Source organism: Trachypithecus francoisi, unplaced genomic scaffold, assembly GCF_009764315.1.
Source record: "Trachypithecus francoisi isolate TF-2019V2 unplaced genomic scaffold, Tfra_2.0 Lachesis_group10, whole genome shotgun sequence".
Taxonomy (NCBI): domain Eukaryota; kingdom Metazoa; phylum Chordata; class Mammalia; order Primates; family Cercopithecidae; genus Trachypithecus; species Trachypithecus francoisi.
Genome location: NW_022681455.1, coordinates 97,541,959 through 97,567,924, shown reverse-complemented (window position 1 = coordinate 97,567,924; position 25,966 = coordinate 97,541,959). Strand labels below are relative to the sequence as shown.

Genomic DNA, 25,966 nt, shown 5'->3' with positions numbered 1-25,966 from the left:
ATCAGCCAGACATGGTGGCACATGCCTGTGGTCCCAGCTACTTGGGAGGTTGAGGCAGGAGGATTGCTTGAGACCAGGAGTTCAAGGTTGCAGTGAGCTGTGATTGCACATTACTGCACTCCAGCCTGGGTGACAGAATAAAACCATCTAAAAAAAAAAAGAAAGAAAGAGAGAGAGAGAAAAAGAGAGAGAGAGAAAGAAAAGAAAAAAGAGTCTGAGTCTCTGGTAGATGTGTTAAATTTGTCTTTGAAGTTTTTCTCTGCTGTGGTCAGTCTTCACCTGTAAGGATGCACAGCTCCTTGTGTGTTGCCCCTGTCACATGAGCAACAAATCACAGTGGACATGGGTGTCTCAGATACTCATTGTGCCAGGAAAACCTGGGCTTCTCCTGAGCAACTAACATGTTGTCATGTGTCTTGTGGCCACAGTAGAGCTGACAACTGCTCAGACTTCTCTCATTGCTTTGACCACTAGGAAGCTCACTTCTGGGAACATCAGAGGCGTTTAAACCAGAGCAAATCCATCTTGAATAGGAGCTGGGTAAAATAAGGCTGAAACCTACTGGGCTGCATTCCTAGATGATTAGGCATTCTGGGTCACAGGATGAGATAGGAGGTCAGCACAAGATATAGGTCATAAAGACATTGCTGATAAAACAGGCTACAGGAAAGAAGCCAGCACCAAAACCAAGACAGCCACAGAGTGACCTCTGGTCGTCCTCACTGCTACACTTCCACCGGCGCCATGACAGTTTACAAATGCCATGGCAACATCAGGAAGTTACCCTATATGGTCTAAAAAGGGGAGGCATGAATAATCTGCCACTTGTTTAGCATATCATCAAGAAATAACCATAAACATGGGCAACCAGCAGCCCTTGGGGTCGCTCTATGGAGTAGCGATTCGTTTATTCCTTTACTTTCTTTTTTTTTTGAGACAGAGTCTGACTCTGTCACCCAGTCTAAAGTGCAGTGGCATGATGTTGGCTCACCTCCACCTCCTGGGTTCAAGCAATTCTTCTGCCTCAGCCTCCCGAGTAGCTGGAACTACAGGCACCCGTGACCACGCAAGGGTAATTTTTGTATTTTTAGTAGAGACGAGGTTTCACCACGTTGACCAGGCTGGTCTCAAACTCCCAATCTCAGGTGATCCACCCGCCTGGATCTCCCAAAGTGCTGGGATTACAGGCATGAGCCGCTGCGCCTGGCTATTCCTTTACTTTTTTAATACACTTGCTTTCACTTTATGGACTCACCCTGAATTCCTTCTTGCACAAGATCCAAGAACCCTCTCTTGGGGTCTGGATCGGGACCCCTTTCCTGTAACAGTAACATTAAAAATTCACCCTTATTCATTGTCCACCCTGTATCTCCAGTTTGTACACAGTGACTAGTGCACAGGAAGTATCCAGTATATATTTGCTGAATGAAAAAAGGTTGAGCGTATAAATGAATGAATGCACAAACCCTCCATATGCCTCAGATCCTGCCAGCATTGGTCCTTATCTTCAACATACAATTCACCCTTTCACTCATACACCATTTCCCAAAATTCTGTGCCCTGGGCCTCAGGTATCCTCCTCCTGTCAAGGTTAATTACTGACATGTGATCACTCCAAGGAGTTCTGTTCTCCTTTGAGTGCAAGGTATTAGTGAGACTGGAGCAAAGGGGTGGAGGGGGACCTAGGTCACACCCATCACAGGCCCAGCAGACAAGTCCTCTGGCTCTCTCTGGCTCAGTTTCCCATCTGCCCACGAGACATCAGGACACAGCCCTCTGAGCCTCCTATGGGTTAGGTCTTATTTCCACTGGCACGTGTGCATTTAACACTGGCCGCGTCATCCCAGTGGTTGAACCTAGCCCCTAAACACTTACCTGACAATGGCCAGGTTCCAACTCCCTGACTAATACTTTGTCCTCTTGAGGCTAAGTGGTTTACTGACCCTGCACTTCTCCAGTGGAGGGAGGTAAGTGGACACAAATCCAAGTCACTGCGCTTGTGAGCACTAATTGAGCATGTCACCTGCACAATGTCGCTAATCTTCATTCAGTCTTATGAGGCAAGTATAGTAATATCACCCTTATTTTCCATAGGAGGAAACTGAGGCTTTCATTCACTCTAGAGGGTGTACTGAGTATCTATTAGGTCCCAAGAACTGTCCCAGTGCTGGGAATGCTACAGTAAGAAGACTGCTCTTGGCCGGGCATGGTGGGCTCACACCTGTAATCCCAGCACTTTGGGAGGCGCAGGCAGGTAGATCACTTGAGGTCAGGAGTTCAAGACCAGCCTGGCCAACGTGGTGAAACCCCATCTGTACTAAAAGTACAAAAAATAGCCAGCATGGTGGCGTGCACCTGTAGTCCCAGCTACTTGGGAGGCTGAGGCAGGAGAATTGCTTGAACCTGGGAGGTGGAGGTTGCAGTGAGCTGAGATCACGCCACTGCACTCTAGCCTAGGCAACAGAGCAAGACATTGTCTCAAAAAAAAAAAAAAAAAAAAAAAAAAAGACTGCTCTGTCTTAGCCCCTGCAGGGCTCACAGTCCAGTCTGGCAGGAACACAGTGAGGGAGCAGGCAGAGCGGCCAGGAACTGCAGGAGCTGTGGGCTCTGACAGGGTGTCTCAGTTTCATTCTGAGAGCGATGGGAAGTCTTAGAAGCAGAGAACTGACATGATCTGATTTGTGTTTTTAAAAGCTTACTCGACCCCTTGTGGGGAGAAGGGGTTTTCAAGCTAAGGAGAGGTAGCAGAGAGACTAGCGAGGAGGCAGCTGCTGCCCTCTAGGCAGAAAGGAGTGGCAGGAAGGATCAAGCCTCCATCACTATGCTGGGTCCACTCCTCCTCCCTTTCACCCACGCCACGGCGCAACTCTGGAGCGCCAGCCTCTTGCTGGGCAGGTGCAGTCCCCTGCAAGCCCCGGTCTGCAGGAGGTCACGGTGAGAGTAGGGCTGGCAGCGGAGACCTCCCAGCTTCCCCTCCAGATCCAGTGCTCCCCGGACATGCCTGGCAGGGGAAAAATCTGGACAATGATGAAGCTGGTCCTCAGCCCCCTCCCTCCCAGCCTTTGTTCCTAGAACCTTGTTATAATCACACAAGCTCAGAGCATCAGGACAGCACTACAATTTGCCTGGAGGATTTATTCTTGTCGTGTAAAAATCAGTTTCCACTGGAGGAGCTGGTGAACTGCGTTCACTTTTACTGTGTGCAACTGGGCAGTTGTGCCAGGTGGGGGTGGGTGGGGAAGGGGGCAGACAAGGATGTCCAAAACCTTGCTGTGTGGCTGAGAGCGCCTGCCTATGCCTGCAGGACAATCGCTCCCATTTTAGAGATGAGGAAACTGAGGCCTAGAGAGTAAAAGTCACTTGCTTGAGGTTACAGGGCCAGGAAGAGGCAGAGACAGAGTGTGAATCCGGTCTCCAGACTCCCAGCCAATGCTTGGCCTTTTGGCAGGGTGGGGAGATTGATGAACATTGTGGGACCAAGGCAGGGACAGCCAGGACATCAGCCAGGCCAGGGGAGCCTGAGGCTAAGCGGGCAGGTTGTGATGAGGGCTGGGGAAGCCAAGGGCATTCTCCCATTTGAACACACATCCAGGATGGGCCCCAGAGTATCCAAGGTCACCAGTTCATCTGGGTCACCCTGTCCACACCCCTGCATCTCCCACCATGGCTGGTGAGGTAGATTCTAGCTCACCTACCCCTTCCCCACTTCACAGGCCCCCTCTGTGACATGTTAGATGCCATCTGGGCCACCATCCCCTGCTGCCAAATCAGACACTTCTGTTCTCATCCTGAGGGTGTCAGGCACACACGCCCAGATTCACGTGCTTCCTAGTCCATTTACACGTGTGTGGTCACATATACACACATACACACACGTACACATACGCACCCAGACTGACAAATACAATGACAGATGCTCATATGAACACTCTGGGGTCACCTCATTCTATCCCCCTCACTATCCTACCCCCACCCCCCTGCCTCGTCCAAGCCCCATTATCTTGCCTTGGTTACTACATCAGCCTCCTGCCCTTCCCTCCCTCCAGCCTGACTGAGGGCGTGGGCAGGAGGGACAGGTCACGGGGGCAGGGGGGGGTGGCTGGGCCAGGAGCCCCCAGCTCACTGCAACTCCACCTAGATCAACTCAGGCCCTGGCTAGAGCGAGCGATGGGTGGGTGGGAAAGGAACTCCTCCCCCAGCCAGTGGCAGGTCCTCTCATCTCCAACTCACCCTCTGGCTGGAAGCTTCTGGATACCCGAAACGGGGAGCACATGATGTCTGGAGTTGGGGCAGGCGAGGGGAAGAGTGGGTCCCTCTGCGCCAGCCCAGCAGCAGCCAGGCGTACTGGACCCTGAGGCCTGACGCAATGGAAAAAGAAACTACAGCTTAGGCTGGGCCGGGGGCCTCCTCCCCTCCTACCCCAGCAGGAGGGCAGGCAGGCAAGGTGTCATTAAGGGAGGGCTGGGCCTGCCATGCGCATCTGGGCACGATAGAAACACCCCTGTGGCAGCCCCCACCCCATAGATAATTTGAGGTTTCAGTCTGGGGGATGGGATGGGGAGCCAGGGCCTACTTAAAGCATGGTCCTGACTCCTGGCACAGATGGACACAACCCTTCTGGGGTGACCAAATCCCCCAGGCAAGGAGCTTGCAGAGGGCTTTATGAAACTAGTGGTCCCTTTTACAGACGGGTCAACTGAGACAAAGAGAGGACAGGGCTTGGGAATTCCCAGGCACTGATTCATTGGTTCATTCAATAAATAGTCCCTGAGCACCCTGGGGCTATGCAGTTAATAAAACACACAGGAGCCAGTGGTGGCTCACACCTGTAATCTCAGCACTTTGGGAGGCTGAGGTGGGAAAATGGCTTGGGCCCAGGAGTTTGAGGCTGCAGTGAGCTGTGATTGTGCCACTGCACTCCAACCTGGGCGACAGAGCAAAACGCTGTCTTCAAAGAAAAGAAAAATGGACACATAGGGTTCAGCAACCACAGGGTCCACTGACCCCAGAAAAGAGGCATCTTGCCCTTAGGCAGAAGGACAGGCTTGGACACTGGTGCTGAGCCACAGGCCTAGAACATCATGGTTTTAGCCAGAAAACTAGGAATTCATCGTCCTTAATCCCCTTTTATCTTCACCTCCTATATGCCACCAGTGCCGCTGATTTCACGTTCAAGCTGCATTCAGCATCCATCCTCTCCCCACTTCCACTATGTCGGCCCAGCCAGGCTCCCATCATCGCATGCCCAGACACACGCTGACCCATAACAGGTCTCTCTGATGCAAGCTCAGCTGTGCTCTCTTTTCCACACCGAAGCCAGAGGGAGTCTTCAAACCTAGAAGTCAGATGCCACCATGGCTCTACCTGAAAATCTTCCTGTGACCTCCTCATCCAGGTCACACAAACCCCAAATCGTGCCCAGGATGACAGGACCCTGCCTGACCTGTCCCTACTTCCTGCCACCCTCCCCTCACTTGCTTCCTTTGCCCCAGCTGCACTGGCCTGCCTTTGTTGTCAGCCTCTCTCCTGCCTCAGGGCCTTAGCACTTGCTGTTCCTTTTTCCAGAAATGCCTTTCTTCACCGGAAAGGTCTTACTTCTCAGCTTAATATCACATCCTCAGAGGCCTTCCCTGATCACCCAGGCTGACGTAATCCGTCTCCGCTCCATGCTGCTTCCTTCACAGATCGCTGCAATGTACAAGCGTTTTACATATTTGTCTATGTGCCTGTGTCTGTTTGTCTGCCCCTGTCCCTCAGGAGGACATCGTCACTGTTTCCCCAGCACCTACACCTAATCAATGAGGGAAGTGGGGGCTTGCCAGTCAGACTCCATCAGCAGCAGCCCCAGAGCAACCATAGCCACCTCCCCGTGCACACATCACTTGAGAGAATCACAGGCGGCTTCTCAAACCCTGGGCTCTGAGATGCCAGCAGGAGAGGGACTGTGTCCTACTTCGCAGGGGTAGAAACTGAGGCCCAACAAGAGGCAGTGGTCTTTTGAAGCCAGGGAAGGATGGTGACCAGGCTCAGAGCCAAGGCTGCGGTCACTCCATCCTTCCCACCTTGGCTCTGCCATTTAACTGCTGTGTGACCTCTGGCAAGTTCCTTCAACTCCCTATGTCTCAGTTTCTCCCTCTGTAAAATGGGGACAACAAGAGTGCCTTCCAGCTGGGCGTGGAGGCTCACACCTGTAATCCCAGCACTTTGGGAGGCCGAGGCAGGCAGGATCACCTGAGGTCAGGAGTTCGAGACCAGCCTGGCCAACATGGCGAAACCCCGTCTCTACTAAAAATACAAAAATTAGCCGGGCATGGTAGCAGGCGCCTGTGATCCCAGCTACTCAGGAAGCTGAGGCAGGAGAATTGCTTGAACCCGGGAAGAGGAGGTTGCAATGAGCCAAGATCCACTCCGGAGCAAGACCCCATCTCAAAACAAAAACAAAAACAAAAAACAACAACCAAAAAAGAGTTTCCTAGGTGTTGTGAGGATTCAGTGAGGTAAAGCACTTAGAACAATAATAGGTAGCTTTTGCTATGATCAGTGATTCCTAATGGCTGTGAGGAGAAAGTAGCCTTGGCCCCACCCCGATGTCCAACCCGGGAAGCAGCTGTAGTGTAAAGGAGCTCGCTGTGGGGGAGGAGGTGCCTGGCCGGCTGGGTGGGGGCGCCTCTAATTTAGAAATGGGCAGAGAGGAGGGGACAGCGAGAGAGGCAGGCAAGGGAAGCAGATGGCCCAGGAGGAGGCCCGGGAACCCCGAAGGGGAGGAGAGCTGCTGGATGGTGAAGGGCAGGCCTGAGGTGGCCAGGGAGGCAACCCCATTCCAGAGGCTGGTGGATACGAGGAGCTGGGACCACAGTGGGATGTCCTTTTGTAAATTCTAGCGAGGGCACTGTGTGCTGTCAGAAAAGCATGTGCAACTTGATGTGTAGAAAAGGAAAAAGCAGCCCAGGCGTGGCGGCCCACGCTTATAATCCTAACCCTTTGGGAGGCTGAAGCGGGAAGACTGCTTGAGGCCAGGAGTCTGAGGCCAGCCTGGGGCAACACAGTGAGATCCTGTCTCTACAAAAATAAAAAATAAAAAAATTAGCCAGGTATGGCGGTGCATACCTGTAGCTACTAGGGGAGCCTGAGGCAGGAAAATTACTTGAGCCTGCAAGGTCAAGGCTGCAGTGAGCTGTGACTGTGCCACTGCCCTCGAACCTGGGTGACAGAGTGAGATCCTGTCTCTAAAAACAAAACAAGAAAGAAGGAAAAAAATAAATTATCTGTTTTGCTGGTGGCAGTAACAAAGAAAGCGGCGCAGATGCCTGGTCGTGGTCAGTGCCAGGCAGTAGTTAGGAACCCATTCTGTAGGGTCTGAATCCCCAGCAATTCTTAATGTCTGGAGAGGGGAAAGTAGATAAAAAATTTCAGGGATGTGTAAAGTTAACAGTTTACATAAAGGGGGCAAGAGGTTAAAACTGATTGAGAGGGCCGGGCATGGTGGCTCACACTTGTAATCCCAGAACTTGGGGAGGCTGAGGCGGGCGGATCATCTGAAGTTGGGAGCTCAAGATTAGCCTGGTCAACAAGGTGAAACCCCATCTCTACTAAAAATACAAAAATTAGCGAGGCCTGGTGGTAGGTGCCTGTAATCCCAGCTACTTGGGAGGCTGAGACAAGAGAATCGCTTGAACCCGGGAAGTGGAGGTTGCAGTGAGCTGAGATCGTGCCACTGCACTCCAGCCTGGGCACACAGTGACACCCTCTCTCAAAAAAAAAAAAAAAAGAAAAGAAATAAAAACAAAAAACTGATTGAGAAATATGGCTCTCAGTTCTCCCTCCAGGCTGGTGGACACAGCACAGGAAAGCTCAGAGAGACCCCGTAGTGATGGGGAGCTAGGGAGTGAATTGTGGGCTTGGATACACAACCTTCAAGGTCTTCGAGGTGGGGCCCACTCTTGGGTGCTGAGGTGGGGCCCACTCCTGGGTGCTGTGGCTTCTGGGACCCTCAGGGCCTCTGAGTCCTTCTGCACCCAGCAAATCCTGTCAGTGGGGTCTCATCTCTGACAGCAGAGGCTCCTGAGGTGGCTCAGAGCTGTTACCATGTGTGGTTTCCAGACAGGTCACCTACGCATCTCCCTGGAGCTTGCTAGAAATGCAGCACCCAGTGGGCGCAGTGGCTCACACCTGTCATCCCCGTACTTTGGGAGGCTGAGACGGGTGGAACTCGAGCTCAGGAATTCGAGCCCAGTTGGGCAACATAGTGAGACCCTGTCTCTACAAAAAATGGCAAAAAAAAAAAAAAAAAAAAAAAAGCTGGGCATGGTGGCACTTGTCTGTAGTCCCAGGTATGTGGGGGGCTGAGATAGGGGGAAACACCTAAGCCCGGGAAGTCAAGGCTGCAGTGAGCCATGATCGTGCCACTGCACTCCAGTATGGGCAACAGAGCGAGACTCTGTCTCAAAAAAAAAAAAAAAAAAAAAAAAAAAGAATAAAGAAAAGAAATGTAGCATCCTGGGCCCACCCAGACCTGCTCTAGCAGAAGGCCTAGAGTGGCCTGTAGGCCTGTGTTTTAACACGCTCTCCTGGTGGTTCTGATGTGGGCTAAGTACACACAAATCACAGGTTAGCTGAGTACATGGGGCATCTGGTTCAAATACAGATTGTCATTCAGCAGGTTTGGGGAGGGGCCTAAAATTCTGTGTTTCTAACAAGCTACAGGTGATGCTAGGGCTGCTCCCCACCGGAACCACACTTTGAGGCACGAGGCCACAGATCAGAAGTTGCAATGCGGCCACCCCATGACTGACCACACCCCAGGGATGGCTCTAGCATAGCTGGATTTGGCATAATGAGGCAGGTGTCACACTTGGTCTCCATACAAGCCCTGCTGGCTTCACACACTGAGCTCCCAGCCAGGTCTCTGTAGACCTCTGAGTTTGCAACCTCTAGTCTGGATGGGAATGCTCTGTTAACCAGAACCCTTAGCTAACCAGACACCCATTCCCTATGGGCCCTGATGGCTGCTAAGTTTACTGAACTTCTAGGGGGTTGGAATGCATCTTGAATGAATCCAGGTCTAAACTGCCTCCTTCATCCCATTTCCCAGATGAGAAGATCCAGGAAGACAAATGACAACCATATTAGTCAAGGTTTTCTGGAGAAACAGAACCAATAGCATATCTACCTATGCAGAGAGAGAAATGTATTTTAAAGAATTAGCTCATGCGATTGTGGGGGCTGGAAAGTCAAAAATCTGTAGGGCAAGCCAGAAGGCTGGAAACCCAGGCAGGGTTTCTATGTTGCAGTTTTGGAGCTGAATTCAGTCTTTGGAGAAACCTTAGTCTTTGCCCTGAAGGCCTTTGATCAATTGGATGAGGGCCACACATAATGGAGGGTAAGCTGCAGGACTCAAAAATCTACTGATTTAATGTTAATTGCATCTAAAAATACCTTTATTTGACCAAACAACTGGTCACCAAAGCCTTGCCAAGTTGACACATAAAATTAACCATCATAGCAATCTTTAGTTCCTAGGAGATCTGTCATGGGGCAGGAAAACAGGGTGTTAGGGCAGGAGCTCTGGGCTAGCCCTTCTTAAGTGTGGGAGCTCAGAGAGCCCACCCCTACCCTGTCAGCTGCAAGAGAAGGGTGCAGGTGGGTGTGGCCATGCTGATGGACAGATAACCATAATAAAATGAGAATAATAATGCCTGCCCCAGGTCCTTGAAATTCTGCAGCTTCACAACATCCCCAAATGGAGTGTTATCATCAGCACTCTCATTCTCCAGGTGAGTAAACTGAGGCTTGGATGTTGAATACCTTACCCACATGGTTCTGGTCCTCTGGCTCCTAGCCCAATACCACTCTCCCTATTGGGCCTCCACTAATGTGACTCTGGACAAGTCATTGGTCTTTCTGTGTCTCAGTTTAGTTTTTTCATCCAACACATGGAAATTACAAAATGCTTGACACACTGCAGGTACTGACTCAAAATGAGAAAAACCTCTCCATGGCTCCCGGCTGTTCTCGGGACAACATCCAGGTTCCCTGATGAGGCTCTCAAAGTCCTTTCCCTCACACCTTTGGCTCTAGCTCTGCTGTTTGCCACACAGAGTTGCAGCAAGTATTTTTCGTGCCTCCCTAATTCTGCATATGCTGTTCCATCTGCCCGAAATACCCTTCCCCCTTCTTCACTTAGCGATTTCTTTCTTCAAACTCAGCTCAGTAAAACCAAATGCAGCCGGGCATGGTGACTCACGCCTGTAATCCCAGCACTTTCAGAGGCTGAGGTGGGCCGATCACTTGAGGTCAGGAGTTCGAGACCAGCCCGGCCAACATGGTGAAACCCTGTCCCCACTGAAGACACAAAAACTAGGCAGGGCGTGGTGGTTCATGCCTGCAATCCCAGCACTTTGGGAGGCCAAGGCAGGCAGATCACAAGGTCAAGAGATCGAGACCATCCTGGCTAACATGGTGAAACCCCATCTCTACTAAAAATACAAAAATTAGCTGGGCGAGTGCCTGTAGTCCCAGTTATTCGGGAGGTTAAGACAGGAGAATCATTTGAACGGGGGTGGGGTGTGGAGGTTGCAGTGAGCCAAGATTGCACCACTGCACTCCAGCCAGGGCGACAGAGTGAAACTCCGTCTTAAAAAAACACGCACTATGCACCCACCCTCACCCGCAGGACGGCCAAAATTTTTAAAAGTTGACAATACCACATGTTGGCAATAATGCGGAGCAAGCAGAACACTCACAGGTTGCCAGAGGGAGTGGAAATTGGTGCAACGACTTAGGAGAAACATTAGTGCCCAAACAAAAACACTCACATATGTTCAACCAAAGATAGACACAGGAATGTTCGTGGCAGTGCTAATCCGAATAATCCCAACTGGAACGCCCCACCCAAACCCCCATCATTGGAAGAAGGGAGACATAACTGGTAAATGAACACACAGCGGACCACACACAGCCTGGTTGAAGGAAGAACACGGGTAGCAATAACATGGATGGGTCTCACACGTGCTGTGTGAAGGGGGCCAGAGAGAAAGGAGTATGTCATCCTATATGAATTCACTTAGGTGACCTTAAACATGGACAAAACAAACCTACGCTGCTGGAAGTCAGGATAGCGGTAGGACAGGTGGACAGGTGTTACTGACCAGAAGGGGACACCGGGGGCTTTGGTGCTGATCGTGTCTGTTTCTGATCTGGGTTCTGGTGACCCAGATGGGTCGGTTTGTGAACAGTCATTGACTGGTCCATGTAAAATGTCTGCTCTATTTCGTTTGTTACACTTCAATATGGTTAAAAAAAAAAAACCAACAATCCAGGGACTCCTCTACAAAGTCCTTCCCGATTCCCTGCTCCTTGAAAGGGAATCACTTACAATACCAGTATATTGTAACCACTGACTTAGAAGCTTCACCCTCACTGGACCTTAAAGATGGAACCAAACCCTATTTTCATCTCGTTGTTCCCAGCACCCAGAGGCACAGAATGGAAGCTCGACACAAGTTTGTCAAAAGTGAGGAAGAGTGGCCGGGCACAGTGGCTCACGCCTGTAATCCCAGCACTTTGAGGGGTCGAGGCAGGCGGATCATGAGGTCAGGAGATCAAGACCATCTTGAGTAACATGGTGAAACCCCACCTCTACTAAAAATACAAAAAAAAAAAAAAAAAATTAGCTGGGCGTGGTGGTAGGCACCTGTAGTCCCAGCTACTCGGGAGGCTGACGCAGGAGAATGGCATGAACCTGGGAGATGGAGTTTGCAGTGAGCTGAGATTGCGCCACCACACTCCAGACTGGGCGACAGAGCAAGATGCCGTCTCAAATAAATAAATAATAAAAAATAAAAAAAAAAAAGTGAGAAGGAGTGAAAAGGTGAGAGGAAGAGGAACCATGACATCTTGGAATTGTAGAGGACCGGGACCACAGGTTCACAGAATTCCAGAATTTGGGAATTCTAGGATTTCAGAGTCACAAGTTCTTTGAGATTCAGAGCTAAAACACTTTAGAATTTATCTGTCCCCGCTTTCCAGCCACACAGGAACCCTGGCCACAGTTTGGCCGCCCCAACATCCTGCATCCTGGTTCTGGTGGGCAGGGTCCAGCCACAAGCCTTATTCTCTGGAGCCCTTGCTGCATGCCCATTGCTGCAGCAGCTCCTGCCAGGCGACAGGCAGCCCCCGGGGAGCAGGCTGGCACTCCTGACCAGGTTGGGGCGGCACCTTGACACAAATCACTTCTCCACCGGGCTATGGCACCGGCTGCTGCGCTCCAAAGACACTACACTCCGACAGGCAGCCAGGCCATTACGAGGATAAATATAGATGCAGACAGTACGGAGAGGAGGCTGCAGCAGGGGTTGGCCCTGAGGCCCCCCTGGGGACCCCCAGCTTCCACCAGACCACATTCAGAGGGAGGTTATTCTCTGCACCGCCCGCTTAATCACTAAGCTCTGGCTCTTAGGGGAGGGGGCTTCCCTTGGGACCCTCCCACCCTCCCAGGCCTCAGGTTCAGCTCAGCCTGCACTACAAGGTTTGTGTCACTTATAGAGGGGCTGACCTAGCAGGCTGAGAGGCAGCCTCCACTATACTCCCCATGAGTCCAGGAACTGGGTTCTGTCCTCTCCTGCCACTCCTCCCTCCTGCGTCTCAGCTCCTTCCCCTCCAGCCTCCCAGGAAGCTCCATGTGGGGAGGGGCATGGAGTGCTCTGGCTCCCGGGAGACTCTGAGTACTTAGGGGACCTTGGGAGTGGGTCTGGCCAGGCTCAGAGGGCAGGGGACTCCCATGGAGGAGGGAATGGGGAAAGTTGTATGTCTAAGAGAAGGTGGATTTGCCTAGGACTGAAAGACTGGGGGTTGGGAAGGTGGAGGAGGTGAGGTCCCCTGGGTGGGACATCACCTGCTGCCATTGCCTGTCCACCCAAGGGACTAAGGTGTGCTGGAGAAAATCACCCATTCCCTATGCAACCCGGGCCATGTGTCCTAACCTCTCTAGCCTCAGTTTCTTCATACAGGAAATGGAGCTGCTGCTAACTAGAGCTGTCCCCACTACTTTCTTCATGATGTTCTTAAGGCAGTAGTGAAAAGCTCGTAAACTGAAGAGGGTTGTGCACAGATGTAATCCCTCTTTCACCTGTGACTTTGGGCCTCCACCTTCCAGGAGGGCTTCCCTCACCATGCAGTCATCCATTTGGTCGTTCAACAGATGCTTCTTAAGCAGTTCCTCTGGGTCAGGGACTTTGCTACGTGCTGGGGGGGGGGCAACCATGATCAAGACACACTCAGGCTCTGGGCACAGGAGTTCGGGATGGAGTTGAGGGGACAGAGAGGTGAGCAAATGGCAAGGGCAGGAAATCTCAGATAGTGGAAAATGTCACAAAGAGAATAAAGCAGGGTGAAGTGATTGTGATGGGGCATTGTGGAGGAGGCCGCATTTGAGCTGGGATGTTAATAGACCAGAAGCTCTAGGACAGCAAGGCATTGGTCTCTCTTGTTCATGGCTGTATCCCAGCCATAGCTGGTGCCCAGCAGGTACTCAGTGAATATTTTTGAATGAATGAATGAATGGGCTCCTGAACCACACTAGGCATGTCCCCACCACAGGGCCTTTGCATGTGCTGTTTCCTCTACCTATTTCCCAGCATGTGCAAAGCCCCTGCGGTGGGGACATTCCTAGTGTGGCTCAGGAGCCCATTCTCCCTGCAACTCAACTGTATCCCTGCAGGCTTTTGTGTCTTGTCAGGAGCTGAGGCTATCTGGCCTGTCTGATGTGCCCTGGCTGTCCCCTCTCCAAAACACAGGAGGGAGTATGCCCAGCTCCTAGCAGACAACTCCTTCAATCCCTCTCTCCTCTGGTTGGACCCCAACAGTCTTTTTTTTTTTTTTTTTTTTTTTTTTTTGAGACAGGGTCTCACTGTTTCACCAGGTTGGAGTACAGTGGCACAATCATGGCTCACTGCAGCCTCGACCTCCTGGGCTCAAGCAATCCTCCCACCTCAGCCTCCCAAGTAGCTGGGACTACAGGCACGCACCACCACACCCAGCTAATTTTGTTTATTTTTTTATTTTTGTAAAAATGGGTTTTCACTATGTTGCCCAGGCTGGTCTTGAACTCCTGGGCTCAAGTGGTCTGCCTATCTCGGCCTCCTAAAGTGCTGGGATTACAGGTGTGAGCCACCACACCTGGCCCTCCCATCAGTCTTTCAGAGACATGCCCCTGGTGGCCCAACCTGAGAAAAGTGTCTTGTAAGAGCACAGTGAATGCTGGGAGCTGAGCTACCGGGTTTCAAACTCTGGTTGGCCATGGATTAGTTGAGCCCCACACACTGAATGGCTTAGATTCTCTCACAGTTCTGTAGGCTACAAGTTTGAAATCTAGCTGTCAGCAAGGCCATGCTCCTTCCAGCACTCAGCACGGTGAGACAGGGATCCCTCCAGAGATTCAAGAGGGCAAGCTCATAATTCTCCCAGGATCCATCACTCAACATCACAGACTCATCTAACAGGAGGCTGCAAGGAGGGGCAGGTGCAGTCATTCCTCACACAAGGATTTACTGAGCACCTACAATGTGCCAGGCGCTGTTCTAAGTGCAGGGACACCGCCCTAAACAAGATGGACACTGTTTGCTCTTGCCTTTTTGTGGATCTGACACCCTTTGGGGAGGGAGGCGGATAAGCTGGTGCACCAATCAGTAAAGATGATTTTAAAGAGTGGCAAATGCTCCAAGAAAAATACAACCAGGAGATGCAGCAGTGAGGAGGGATGGTGACACAGTCTCACTACGGTCAGTCTCATTGCAGACCTCAGAGCTGGTGTGTGGCCAGGACAAGTAAAGAAATGTTACATGGTCGAGCACAGTGGCTCAGGCCTATAATCCCAGCACTTTGGGAGACCGAGGTGTGTGGATCACCTGAGGCCAGGAGTTCAAGACCAGCCTAACCAACATAGCAAAACCCCGTCTCTACTAGAAATACAAAAATTGGCTGCGTACGCGCCTGTGATCCCAGTTGCTTGGGAGGCTAAAGCACGAGAATCTCTTGAACCTGGGAGGTGGAGGTTACAGTGAGCTGAGATTATGCCAGTGCACTCCAGCCTGTGTGACAGAGCAAGATCCTGCCTCAAAAAAAAAAAAAAAAAAAAGGGAAGAAAGAAATGTCCCAGGATGTGGAATAGCAGTCTTCTTGACTCTGCCATGGGAGCGACAGCCGAGGTTCGGTGGCCCAATGAGGGCAGAAGACACTGGGATGTGAGCCAGGAGGCGCCTCTAACCTGGGCTCAGTCCTCAGGTATGGTGGGACCCCCACGTCCTCCCTTCTGGACAGGGAGGTGGGGAGACATGTGATTGTGGACTTTTCTAGCTGCTGCCTGCCAAGATCACAGGGTGACCTGGCGTCCCGGCTCCCACAGAGCCCACACCACTGTGTCCTGCAGGGTTCCTCCCTCTCTGAGGCCATATTCTGCAAGGAGGAAGGAGCTGGGTCCTTGAAGTGTTTTGCTCCTGATTCAGTAACCCCAGTGCCGTCTACGTGTAAGGGTCAGGGGAGGGGAGAGGGACAGAGACCTCCATCAGGCTGGGGGCACCCTGACCCTGAGCTGAGGGCTTCTCAGACTGGGGACCGTACCTGGCGATGATGCCTCCTGCTCTGACAGGAGGGAGAAAATTAGTAGAGAATGCTCTTTTGTTTTCTGTTCACTCCTTAGAGCCCTGTGAAGCCAGTCAGATGTGGGGAAATGGGGACACCTGGATGAGAACTACCACCTTTCCTGATCTTCTTTCACCCCAGCCCCCTGCCCGTAGAACAGCCCAGAAGTCCTGATGGGAGGGGGAGGAGCAAGTTGGCCTGAGACAATCCCACAAAGAATCCTGGATGCAGTCACCCACATCAGGCTTCTTAATATTCCCATGGATAACGACAATGACAGTTAACCAGGCACTTACCATGTACCAATAAGTGCTGGCACCTGAGTCCTTGCAATCTAATTTAATCTTACCTTTGCAGAAATACACAATTACCTGAAAAAAAATATAAAGGTGTACAGATACAGAAACTGAGGACTAGGAGGAGGACCTGATGGGCTCCAGTACTTACTGTTTTACAGACATAGAAACCGAGGTTCCATTCTCAGCCATCTTCTTCCCCTTATGCCCCAGTTTTTAATTCTCCTGACATTCCAGGGGAGGTAGTGTCCGTTGGAACACCACCAGAGACACCACACTTGCCACTCATGAAGTGCTCCCTACTTACAGAACGTCTGCTCCCCGTTCCCCAGTTCCAGGCTCCCAGCTGCCCGACTGTAAGATGGATCATGTCACAATTTGCCTCATTTTACAGACACAAACCCCCAAGTCCAAGGGGTGACAAGGCACTCAGACAGGAAGTGACAGCCGCGAGAAGAACCCAAGCATCCACATCCTTCGTCCCTGGTTCTTTCCTTGGAGAAACCCGCCTGGGTGACCCCTTCCAATCCAGTTGGCTGGGGCGGTCCTGGAGCTCACCAGGACCTATGCCCGGGGGGAATGCCATAAAACCACACCTTCATGCTGTGTCCATTCTCCAGGAGGCAGGCTCTGGAACACTAGCCCATTTCACAGATGATGACCCGGAGGGCCACAAGGGCGGACGGTCTGGGCCAAGCTCCCTGTTGGTCACAGGTGGGGTTCAGACCCAAGTCTCCCAGGCCTCCTCATCAGGGCTGGCCACAGGCAGGCTGCAGCTGCCAGGGATTACAATCTGCAGTCTGTTTCCTGAAAAGCAGGGGTTCCCTGCAGTCCCTGAAGCTGTGGATGCCCAAGGGGCAGAAAAAGCCCCTCACCCTTTGAAGACAGCACACACCCCTAAGGGAGCAAAAAACTAAGGTAGACAAAACAAAGGGCGGCTCAGATCCTTCTCTCAGACAACTTGTCCCTTCCCCCAGTACATATGGGGCAGGGGATTCAGATGCAAGATGAACCCCCATTGGCTACCAGAGCCAGCAGCATCTGTGACCTTGGGCAAATCACAACCCCCTTTGAAGCAGCCCCTTCCCCATAGGAGAGCTTCTCGAACTGGGGGCGACGGAGAGCGAGGCTGGGGGATGGGGTGGGAAGGGCAGGGAAGAGGGGAGTAAGACCCCTCTATTTTCAGAGGAGAATCGCTGCGAGAAACGGGGAATAAGAGAGGGCCTTGCTCCCCCGCTCTCTCCATGCCCACCCCCACGCCCCCTTTAAACACACAGGTGCCAGACAGCGTTTTCGCAAAAACTAGTTTGCAAACACACTCCGACTTCTGGGAAGCTGCCCAGCTCCACTCCCCCTCTGCGCTCCCTGTACGGGGGCTGGGAGCTGGCCCTCCGGCAGTTGCCTGGGGCAGCGGGTGGGTGTTCAGGGGAGGGAGGAGGGCAGAGGGGCGCGGAGAGCGGCCCGCGCCCGCCAAGACCCAGCGCGACCTCACGCCTTCAGCAGCTGCGGCAGCAGCGGGACTCCACTTCCCGTACGCCCTCCAAGCCCCTGGGGCGGGTGGGAGGGTCCCATAGCAGCTGGGCTCGGACCCCCAAGGGCGACCCCCTCCCCCCGCCCTTCCTCCGCAGTCCGGGCGCCAGCGGGGCGCCCCCGCGTGGCCGGGTCGGAGCTGAGTCACCGAAGCGCCAGTGTCCGGGTTCGCGCGGGCGGTGGGGGCTAGACCGCCGCAGCCCCCCGAGGCGGAACCCGGCTTCCTACGGATCCGCCGCTGGATCCAGAAGCCCAGCCCCAAGGCCGAAGTTGGGCACTCGCGCCAAGCTGCCCCGCCTGCCTGGGCCCCACTCACCGCGGGTCCCACGGGCGCCACCGCCCTCACCGCACGGCTGCCGCTGCCCGCGCTCTGGGCCGCCCGGGCATCCCCGGGCGCTGCTCCTGCTCGGCCGGGACCGCGGGCGCGGGACGGGCTCAGGGCGCTGCCCACACGGCCACGGCCCGCTCGCGTGCGCTCCCAGCCGCTCGGGGTCCTGTCCTCCTCCCGGGCCGGGCGGGCGGCGGCGGCGGCGGCGGCGGCTCGGGCTCCTCCCTCCGGCCGAGGCGGGGAGTGGGGAGGGAAGCGGGAGGCGAGGCGGGAGCTTCCTGGAGGGGCGCGCGCCCTCCCACGGGAGGAGCGGGGGCGCTGTCCCGCCCGCTGTCCGCCGCTCCCAGCCCGCACCCGGCGCGCCCCGGCACTCGGGGCGTCTGGCACCGAGGGGGCCCGAACGTCAGGGTCTGAAGGGTCCAGGCTGGGACCCAGGTGGCTGAGGATCGGAACAACGTGGCTTCGCGCCCTCCCCAGGCCTGCTTCGCCGGAGTCTCTGGCACCTCCGAGTTCCGAGCGCTGTGCGCTTAGGGCCACTGACGCGGGAACAGAGGGGTGGCCTTAGCCCGGGCCTGCGGGGCCCCAGGGCCACTCGGACCCCCAGCGCGGATGGCAGCGGCGCTGTCCCCTCGGGGCAACACCCAAGGCTGGGTTCTGGGATGTATTGGTCAGGATTAGGGCCGCAGTATTTTCTTCCTTTTTTTTTTTTTTTTCAATAGCAAAAGAGCTCGGCATTTTCTTGCCGCCAGAGATTGGAAACATGACATATTTCTCTGACACAGACGATGAGATAAAGACGGATCCGAACGGGGCCTGGGGCTACTCATCCGTGCGGAAAATTAGGCGAGTTTTTAAGGTCTTGGAGCCCAGGCCTCCTTTTCCCTAGAAGAGGCACCAATTCTTAGGACACTTGTCTGTCCATGGGCGCTCAAGCCACTGCCGCTCCGCGGTGTTTAGGTGCTCTCTGGGCAAGTTCACCACCGGGCATCAGAAGGCTGAGCCTAACGTAACCAGATTCTGGGGGCAGGGAGGGCGGGGCCTTCCCGGGGATCTCAAGGCCATGTCCACAGCCCTTGGCCCTGGGGCTCAAGGACTGGGCAGCTAAGGGTTAACACCGCGTGCCGAGTGCTTCCATTGTGGCTTTTCGATTCCAGGCAGGTGAGGGTTAATGTGGGAGCCTCACGCTGCAGCTTGTGAGCCTCCCTCCACATCTGAGTCACTGGCACTTTGCAGCCTTAGAGGGGCCGAGACTAAACAGCCCCGGGCTCTGAGCTTTGTTCTCTGCCTGCTTGTCACCCATCCATCCTTCCTTTCTCCAAGCTCTCCTCACCTTTCTTCCATGGAAGCCATCAAAGCTCTCTGCCCAGCTCTGGGGCAAACCAACCTATCAACCCAACTCCAGCCCCACGTCCTCCAGGAAGCCTTTCCTGATTGCTCAGAATCTCTCTTGTCTTTCCAGCAGTAGGAGAGCCAGGTACTGGGATGGACAGTGGTAAACCAAAGCAGATGGTCTCTCTCAAGTTGCTCGCCTGTGGGGGCCATGACCAGGACACAGGCAATCACATCGCCATATGAAATGTGCAAAGGTTGGAGGTAGGGTGGCACAGAAGACCCAACTCAGCCATGGGAGTCAGCGAGGCTTCCTTTAAGAGACCTGAAGGATGAGATATTTGGGCCTGTCAAGGAAGATACTGGATCGCTAGCCAAGGAGGCAGAGTGCAAAGGCCAGGGGTCACAGCAATTCCACTCCCAGATATGTACCCAGGAGAAATGAAAATATATGGCCACACAAAACTTGTACACAAATGTACATAGCAGCATGATTCATAATAGCCAAAAAGTGGAAACCACCCAAATGTCCATCCACTGATGAATGGAAAAACAAAATGTTGTGTATCCACACAACATAGAATATTATTCAGCCATAGAAAGGTGTGAAGTACTGGCCAGTTGTGGTGGCTCACACCTGTAATCCCAGCACTTTGGGAGGCCAAGGCAGTCGATCACTTGAGCTCAGGAATTCGAGACCAGCCAGGCCAACATGGCGAAACTCTGTCTCTACTAAAAATATAACAATTAGCCAGACGTGGTGGCAAGCACCTGTAATCTCAGCAACTCGTAAGGCAAGAGAATCGCTTGAGCCCAAGAGGCGGAGGTTGCAGCCAAGATTGCGCCACTGCACTCCAGCCTGGGTGACAGAGGGAGATTCCAACCCCCCTCCAAAAAAGAAAAAGAAAAAAAGAAAGGTGTGAAGTACTGATACATGCTACAATATGGACAAACTTGGAAAATATTATGCCCAGTGAAAGAAGTCAGTCTCAAAAGACAAATATTATATGGCTCCATTTAGATGAAATGTCCAGAATAGACAAATCCACAAAGAGACAAAGCAGATTTGTGGTTGCCTCGGCCCAGGAGTGGAGAATGGGGAGTGATTGCTATTGGCAAAGAGTTTCTTTGGGAGATGATAAAAAATGTTCTAAAGTTAGATTCTAGGCAGAGTGCAGTCCTGCCTGTAATCACAGCACTTTGGGAGGCTGAGGCAGACAGACAGATTAGTTGAGGCAAGGAGTTCAAGACTGGCCTGAGCAACATAGTGAGACCCCACCATCTCTACCAAAAAAAAAAAAAATTAGCCAGGTGTGGTGGTACACACCTGTAGGACCAGTTAGGAGGCTGAGGTGGGAAGATTGCTTAGGAGGTTGAGGCTGTGGTGAGCAGTGATCACACCACTGCACTCCAGCCAGGGTGACAGAACAATACCCTGTCAAAAAAAAGTTAGATTATAGTAATGATTGCACAACTGTAGATGTGCTCAAAACCACTGACTTACATACTTTAAAAGGATAAAGGTCATGGTGTGTGGATTATGTCCCAATAAAGCTATCTTTAAAAAAAAAGGCCAGGGATCAGGAGAGCCCTGAGGCAGTTGATTACGGCCAAGCATCCGTCACAGGTTGATTCTACATGCTTTATCCTCATTCTGCACCCAACACAAGACTGCAAAATGTTAAACGAAGTCTTTCCCTGCCCAGGTGGAGGCCTCTCGGTGCACAGTGGGAGGCCTGCAGGCCCCGAAATAGACCCATGTCAGGGTATGTGTGTCAACACCTGCCATCGGGTTGTTTATTTTCACAGTCCAGGCTGTTTGGACAAACGAATCAGAATACCCAGGTTTGCCGGGCGTGGTGGCTCAAGCCTGTAATCCCAGCACTTTAGGAGGCCGAGACGGGTGGATCACGAGGTCAGGAGATTGAGACCATCCTGGCTAACACGGTGAAACCCCGTCTCTACTAAAATATACAAAAAACTAGCCGGGCGAGGTGGCGGGTGCCTGTAGTCCCAGCTACTCAGGAGGCTGAGGCAGGAGAATGGCGTGAACCCGGGAGGCGGAGATTGCAGTGAGCTGAGATCCCGCCACTGCGCTCCAGCCTGGGCAACAGAGCGAGACTCCATCTCAAAAAAAAAAAAAAAAAAAAAGAATACCCAGGTTTGCCCGTGCACATCAGTGTGCTTGTGAATGAAAGACATATTGAAGGAGCTCCAGCTATTTAGGGATCTGGCTGGGCCAGGGGTATGTGAGGGGTGGGGGAGGCAGGGTGTTCCAGTTATTTATGTTGCATCACAGATCACCCCAAAACTTATCCCTCACACTTCCGGGGTCCTCAGGGCTCATAGAGGGCAGATCTTGTGCAGCGTTTCCCATACGGTTGCAGTCAGATCATGGTGGTGGCTGAAATTGTCTAGAAGGCTTTCTTGAACATACGGCTGGCACTGGACGCTGGAGCCTCAGCTGGAATTGTCAGCTGGAACACCTACCTGTGACCATTCCTTGTAGCCTGGCTTCCTAGTGGCATGGCACAGGGTTCCATGAGTGAGCATTTGAACAGAAGCAAGTGGAAGCGTTATCATCTGTTTCAGGCCCTTGCCTTGGGAGTCACATAATGTCACTTCTGTTGTAGTCACAGAGGGGTGTCACCATCACATAGTAGGAAGAGCATGTGGGATGGAAGATACTGTGATGGCTGTCTTTAAAAAATAGCATCTGCCACAGGGGGTTGATACGGAAACATATCAGGATCCTTGAGGGATCCCCTCAAGGATCTCCTGGTTAGAGGCAGGTGTGGCTGACTCCAGCGTCAAACCTCAGGCATGGAGTCATGGCCCTGAGTTTGAATCCCAGCCGCTCAGAGGCTGCCTGGGTGAAATCACTCAATCCTCTGGGCCTCGCTCTCCTTCTCAGTAAAATAGGATAGACAGCATTTGCTTTATGGGATGGTTGTGAGAATCCAATGAGACAGAATTCAGTGAGACTGTAACGTGCCAGGCAAGTGTAGACACCAGGGCTGGTGTATAATTGTTATTTTTTTTGAGATAGATTCTTGCTCTGTCGCCCAGACTGAAGTGCAGTGGCATGATCTCAGCTCACTGCAAGCTCTGCCTCCTGGGTTCACACCATTCTCCTGCCTCAGTCTCCTGAGTAGCTGGGACTACAGGCACCCACCACCACACCTGGCTAATTTTTTGTATTTTTAGCAGAGACGGGGTTTCACCGTGTTGGCCAGGATGGTCTCGATCTCCTGACCTCGTGATCCACCCACCTCGGCCTCCCAAAGTGCTGGGATTACAGGTGTGAGCCACCGCACCCGGCCATATAATTGCTATTTTTTAAGTTCCAGGGTTGTGATCACTCTGATGCAAGGATGGTCCCTTTCTAGGATCAGGATATCCAGACCTCTCCAGCCCTTCCAGACAGCCCCAGACACCTCCCTCAGCTCTGACCCTGTGCTGGAGTATGTGTGGGTGTGTGTGTGTGGGGGGGGGCGGTAGGTGGAGAACTAAGGGTCCCATGAGGACCACTGATGCCTCTGGCCCCAGGCTCCTAACCCAGGGGACCCCAGTTGGCCTTTCTTCCCCAGGGAAAGCTCCTCTACCATACCCTCCTTCCCAGGGCAAAGGTCTCTTTCTGGGCAGCTAGGGCAGGGTTGGGGTGTGTATGGGATGAGCCACCAGATGTGGCTTCCGAGGGCCAAGGGGAGAGTTCTTCACTGGGGTGACTGGGAGGCAGGACAAAGACCAGCAGTCCCTGGAACTTCCTGAGCCTTGCCCCGGGATGAGATGATCTTTACCAAACCAGCCACTGAACGGTCTTTCCTGGAAGCCCTGGATGTGCCCAGAGTGCATGTCCTTCTCTAGTGGGGCCACAGGTCCTCAGGCCTAGCTTTGGCCATGAAGTGTAGGGTTGGGGACAGAAGCAGAGCCCAAGAAGGGTGCACGGTCCTCCTGCCTTCCTGAGGGCCCCTCTGTCTCCAGGGAGCACAGAGACGCACAGGCCAGTTAAATCTCCAGCCCAGGACCACCCCAAGCTCACCCTTTCCTTTTGTTCCAGCGTTGGAGTCAGAGCCCCACTGAATACTCACTGTGTGACCTTAGGCAAGTCATGTTCTCTCTCTGTGTCTTGGTTTCCTCATTTGTGAAACAGAGGAGGTGGTTGCTGGAATTGTTGGGCCTAGAGTACATCACAGATGGTGATGCTCTACGGAGATAACCAGGTAGGGCAGGTGGCTGAGGATCCAGAACTCTCCCCAAGGGAGTGCAGAAATGAGCCATAAGGTCATCTTTGCAGCCGAAGAACATAGGTCCTCGTGCCTAATCCCCTTACTATACAGATGAGAAAACTGGGGTAGCCCCTATGGGTGTCATAGGAGTGACCCGGGTTTGATTCCTGGTGCCACCAGTTACCAGCTTTGTACCTTTAGAAAAGTTAGGAAAAGTCTCTGGAGTTAGTGTCCCTCTCTGGAGAGGGAGGGTCATGGGATCCTCAGGACAAAATAAGGGGTACCGGTGCAAAGGCCTGCTCAGCCTCTCCAAGAGACGGCATCCTCTAGACCAGTGGGTCTCCACTGCAGCTGCACACTAGAATCACTCAGGGAGCTTTCTAAATACCCTTTTTCCCCCCAAGACAGGGTCTTGCTCTGTCCTCCAAGCTGGAATGCAGTGGCATGACCTTGGCTCACTGCAGCCTCCACCTCCTGGACTCAAGTGATCCTTCTACTTCAGCACCCCACCCCACTCCCCATATCCTGAGTAGCTGGGACTACAGGTGCATGTCACCACGTCCGGCTAATTTTTGTATGTGTATTTTATTTTATTTTATTTTATTTTATAGAGACAAGGTTTCACCATTTTGCCCAGGCTGGTCTCAAACTCCTGAGCTCAAATGATCCTCCTGCCTCAGCCTCCCAAAGTGCTGGGATTATAAGCATGAGCCACTGCACTCAGCCCAAATACTCCTTTTAAAAACAGTGATTTTTAAAAGCTTCTCAGGTGATTCTAATGTGCAGTCAGGCTTGCGATCCTCTCATCTACAGTCTTCTAAGCTAAGTATGGCCCAGCAATATGGCCATCACTTGGAGGCTTCTTAGAAGTGCAGAATCTCAGGCCCTGCCCCAGACTTGCTGAACCAGAATCTGCATGGTGACAAGATCCTGACACCCTTACAATTTCTATAACTGCAGTTTTACAGCTTGGGAACCACTGGCTGGACAGGTGTGTGTGTTTAGTGGAATGACAGAGGAGGCGATTTGACAGCGCCTGAGGCGTGTGAAGGAGGTGAAAGGGGAGTCTGTGACTCTCATCAGAAAGATGGACATTCAGACACAATGGTTTTTGGGGACTTGTGGGGAAGAGTGGGAGAGGGGTGAGGGATAAAAGATTACAAATATGGCCAGGCACGGTGGCTCACGCCTGTAATCCCAGCACTTTGGGAGACTGAGGCGGGCAGATCACGAGGTCAGGAGATCGAGACCATCCTGGTTAACATGGTGAAACCCTGTCTCTACTAAAAATACAAAAAAATTAGCCGGGCTTGGTGGCGGGCGCCTGTAATCCCAGCTCCTTGGGAGGCTGAGGCAGGAGAATGGTGTGAACCTGGGAGGTGGAGCTTGCAGTGAGCCGAGATCGCCGACACTGCACTCCAGCCTGGGTGAGAGTGCGAGAGTGCAAGACTCCGTCTTAAAAAAATCAATTGAAAGAAAAAAAAAGATTACAAATATGGTGTAGTGTATACTGCTTGGGCGCTGGGTGCACCAAAATCTCCCGAATCACCACTAAAGAACTTACTCATGTAACCAAACACCACCTGTATCCCAATAACTTAAGGAAAAATAAAATAATAATGATAAATAACAATAAAAAAGAAAGATGAACATTCAATTTGTACAATTATAAGATGGAGGCTGAGAGACAAAGTAGCAAAAGGAGATTCTCCCAGTCTTGCAGATAGACACAGGTACTTAACAGCCTGATCGCATTCTCAGTGCGAGGGCTCACACGCAGAGATGGCGGAGCTTCTGTTGGATCATTCTGCTTGATACCCCATAACCTTGCTTTTCTTTGAATTTTATTTGTTTTCATGTATATATTTAAACAGAGCCTACTTTGGGGAGGAAGGGGGCAGAGAGGCTGTACTCTATCCGTGTTGGATAGAAAAACAGGCCGGGTATGGTGGCTCATGCCTGTAATCCCAGCACTTTGGGAGGCCAAGGCAGGTGGATCACTTGAGGTCAGGAGTTCCAGACCAGCCTGACCAACATAGTGAAACTCCGTCTGTACTAAAAATACAAAAATTAGTCAGGCGTGGTGGTGAACATCTGTAATCCCAGCTACTTGGGAGGCTGAGGCAGAATTGCTTGAACCCAGGAGGTGGAAGTTGCAGTGGGCCCAAATTGCAGCACTGCACTGCAGCCTGGGTAACAGAGCGAGACTCTGTCTCAAAAAAACAAAAACAAAAACAAGACAAACAAACAAACGAAAAATCAGTTAAGACCTCCAAGCAGGCAGGTGGCAAGAGAGGAAGTTTTGCAAGACAGGAAGTTTCTTAATAAAATGAACAAGGTGATTTCACACCAACTTGATGTAGGCCCAGCCAGCTCTGCAGTGCTGGCAATACTGTGGTTTATTTCAGGGAAGCTGCTTAAAGTTTCTTGGAGTGTAGAATTTGGGCAGATATGAAGGGGGAAAAAGCAGAAGAGAGAAGTAAAATGGCTATGCAGCAAATGAAAATAGTGTCCTTGAGCTCCGGGGTCCCCTGTCCCCCATGGCCAGGTGCCTCTGGTTGGTACCCTCTGCTCCTTCCTCAGCCTTGGCTCCCCTGCCAAGCCATTTCCAGGCTTTG

General features: G+C 52.4%; 1 protein-coding gene across 2 annotated transcripts in view; it reads right to left on the bottom strand.

Annotated features, from left to right (window-relative positions):
* Nucleotides 1–18,210, bottom strand: part of CPNE2 (copine 2) — a 55,422-nt gene extending 37,212 nt beyond the window's left edge. Inside the window, exon 1 of one of the 2 annotated variants that reach the window (XM_033218497.1) lies at nt 17,779–18,210. Coding sequence is in view for 1 of the 2 variants with exons in the window: in XM_033218496.1 (XP_033074387.1) it covers nt 4,231–4,273 (43 nt within the window). In the remaining variant the exon portion in view is untranslated. Of the gene's footprint in view, nt 1–4,230; nt 4,379–17,778 lie in introns of those variants that run through there. The other variant, XM_033218496.1, reaches the window with a different exon arrangement.
* Nucleotides 18,211–25,966: the final 7,756 nt, after the last annotated feature.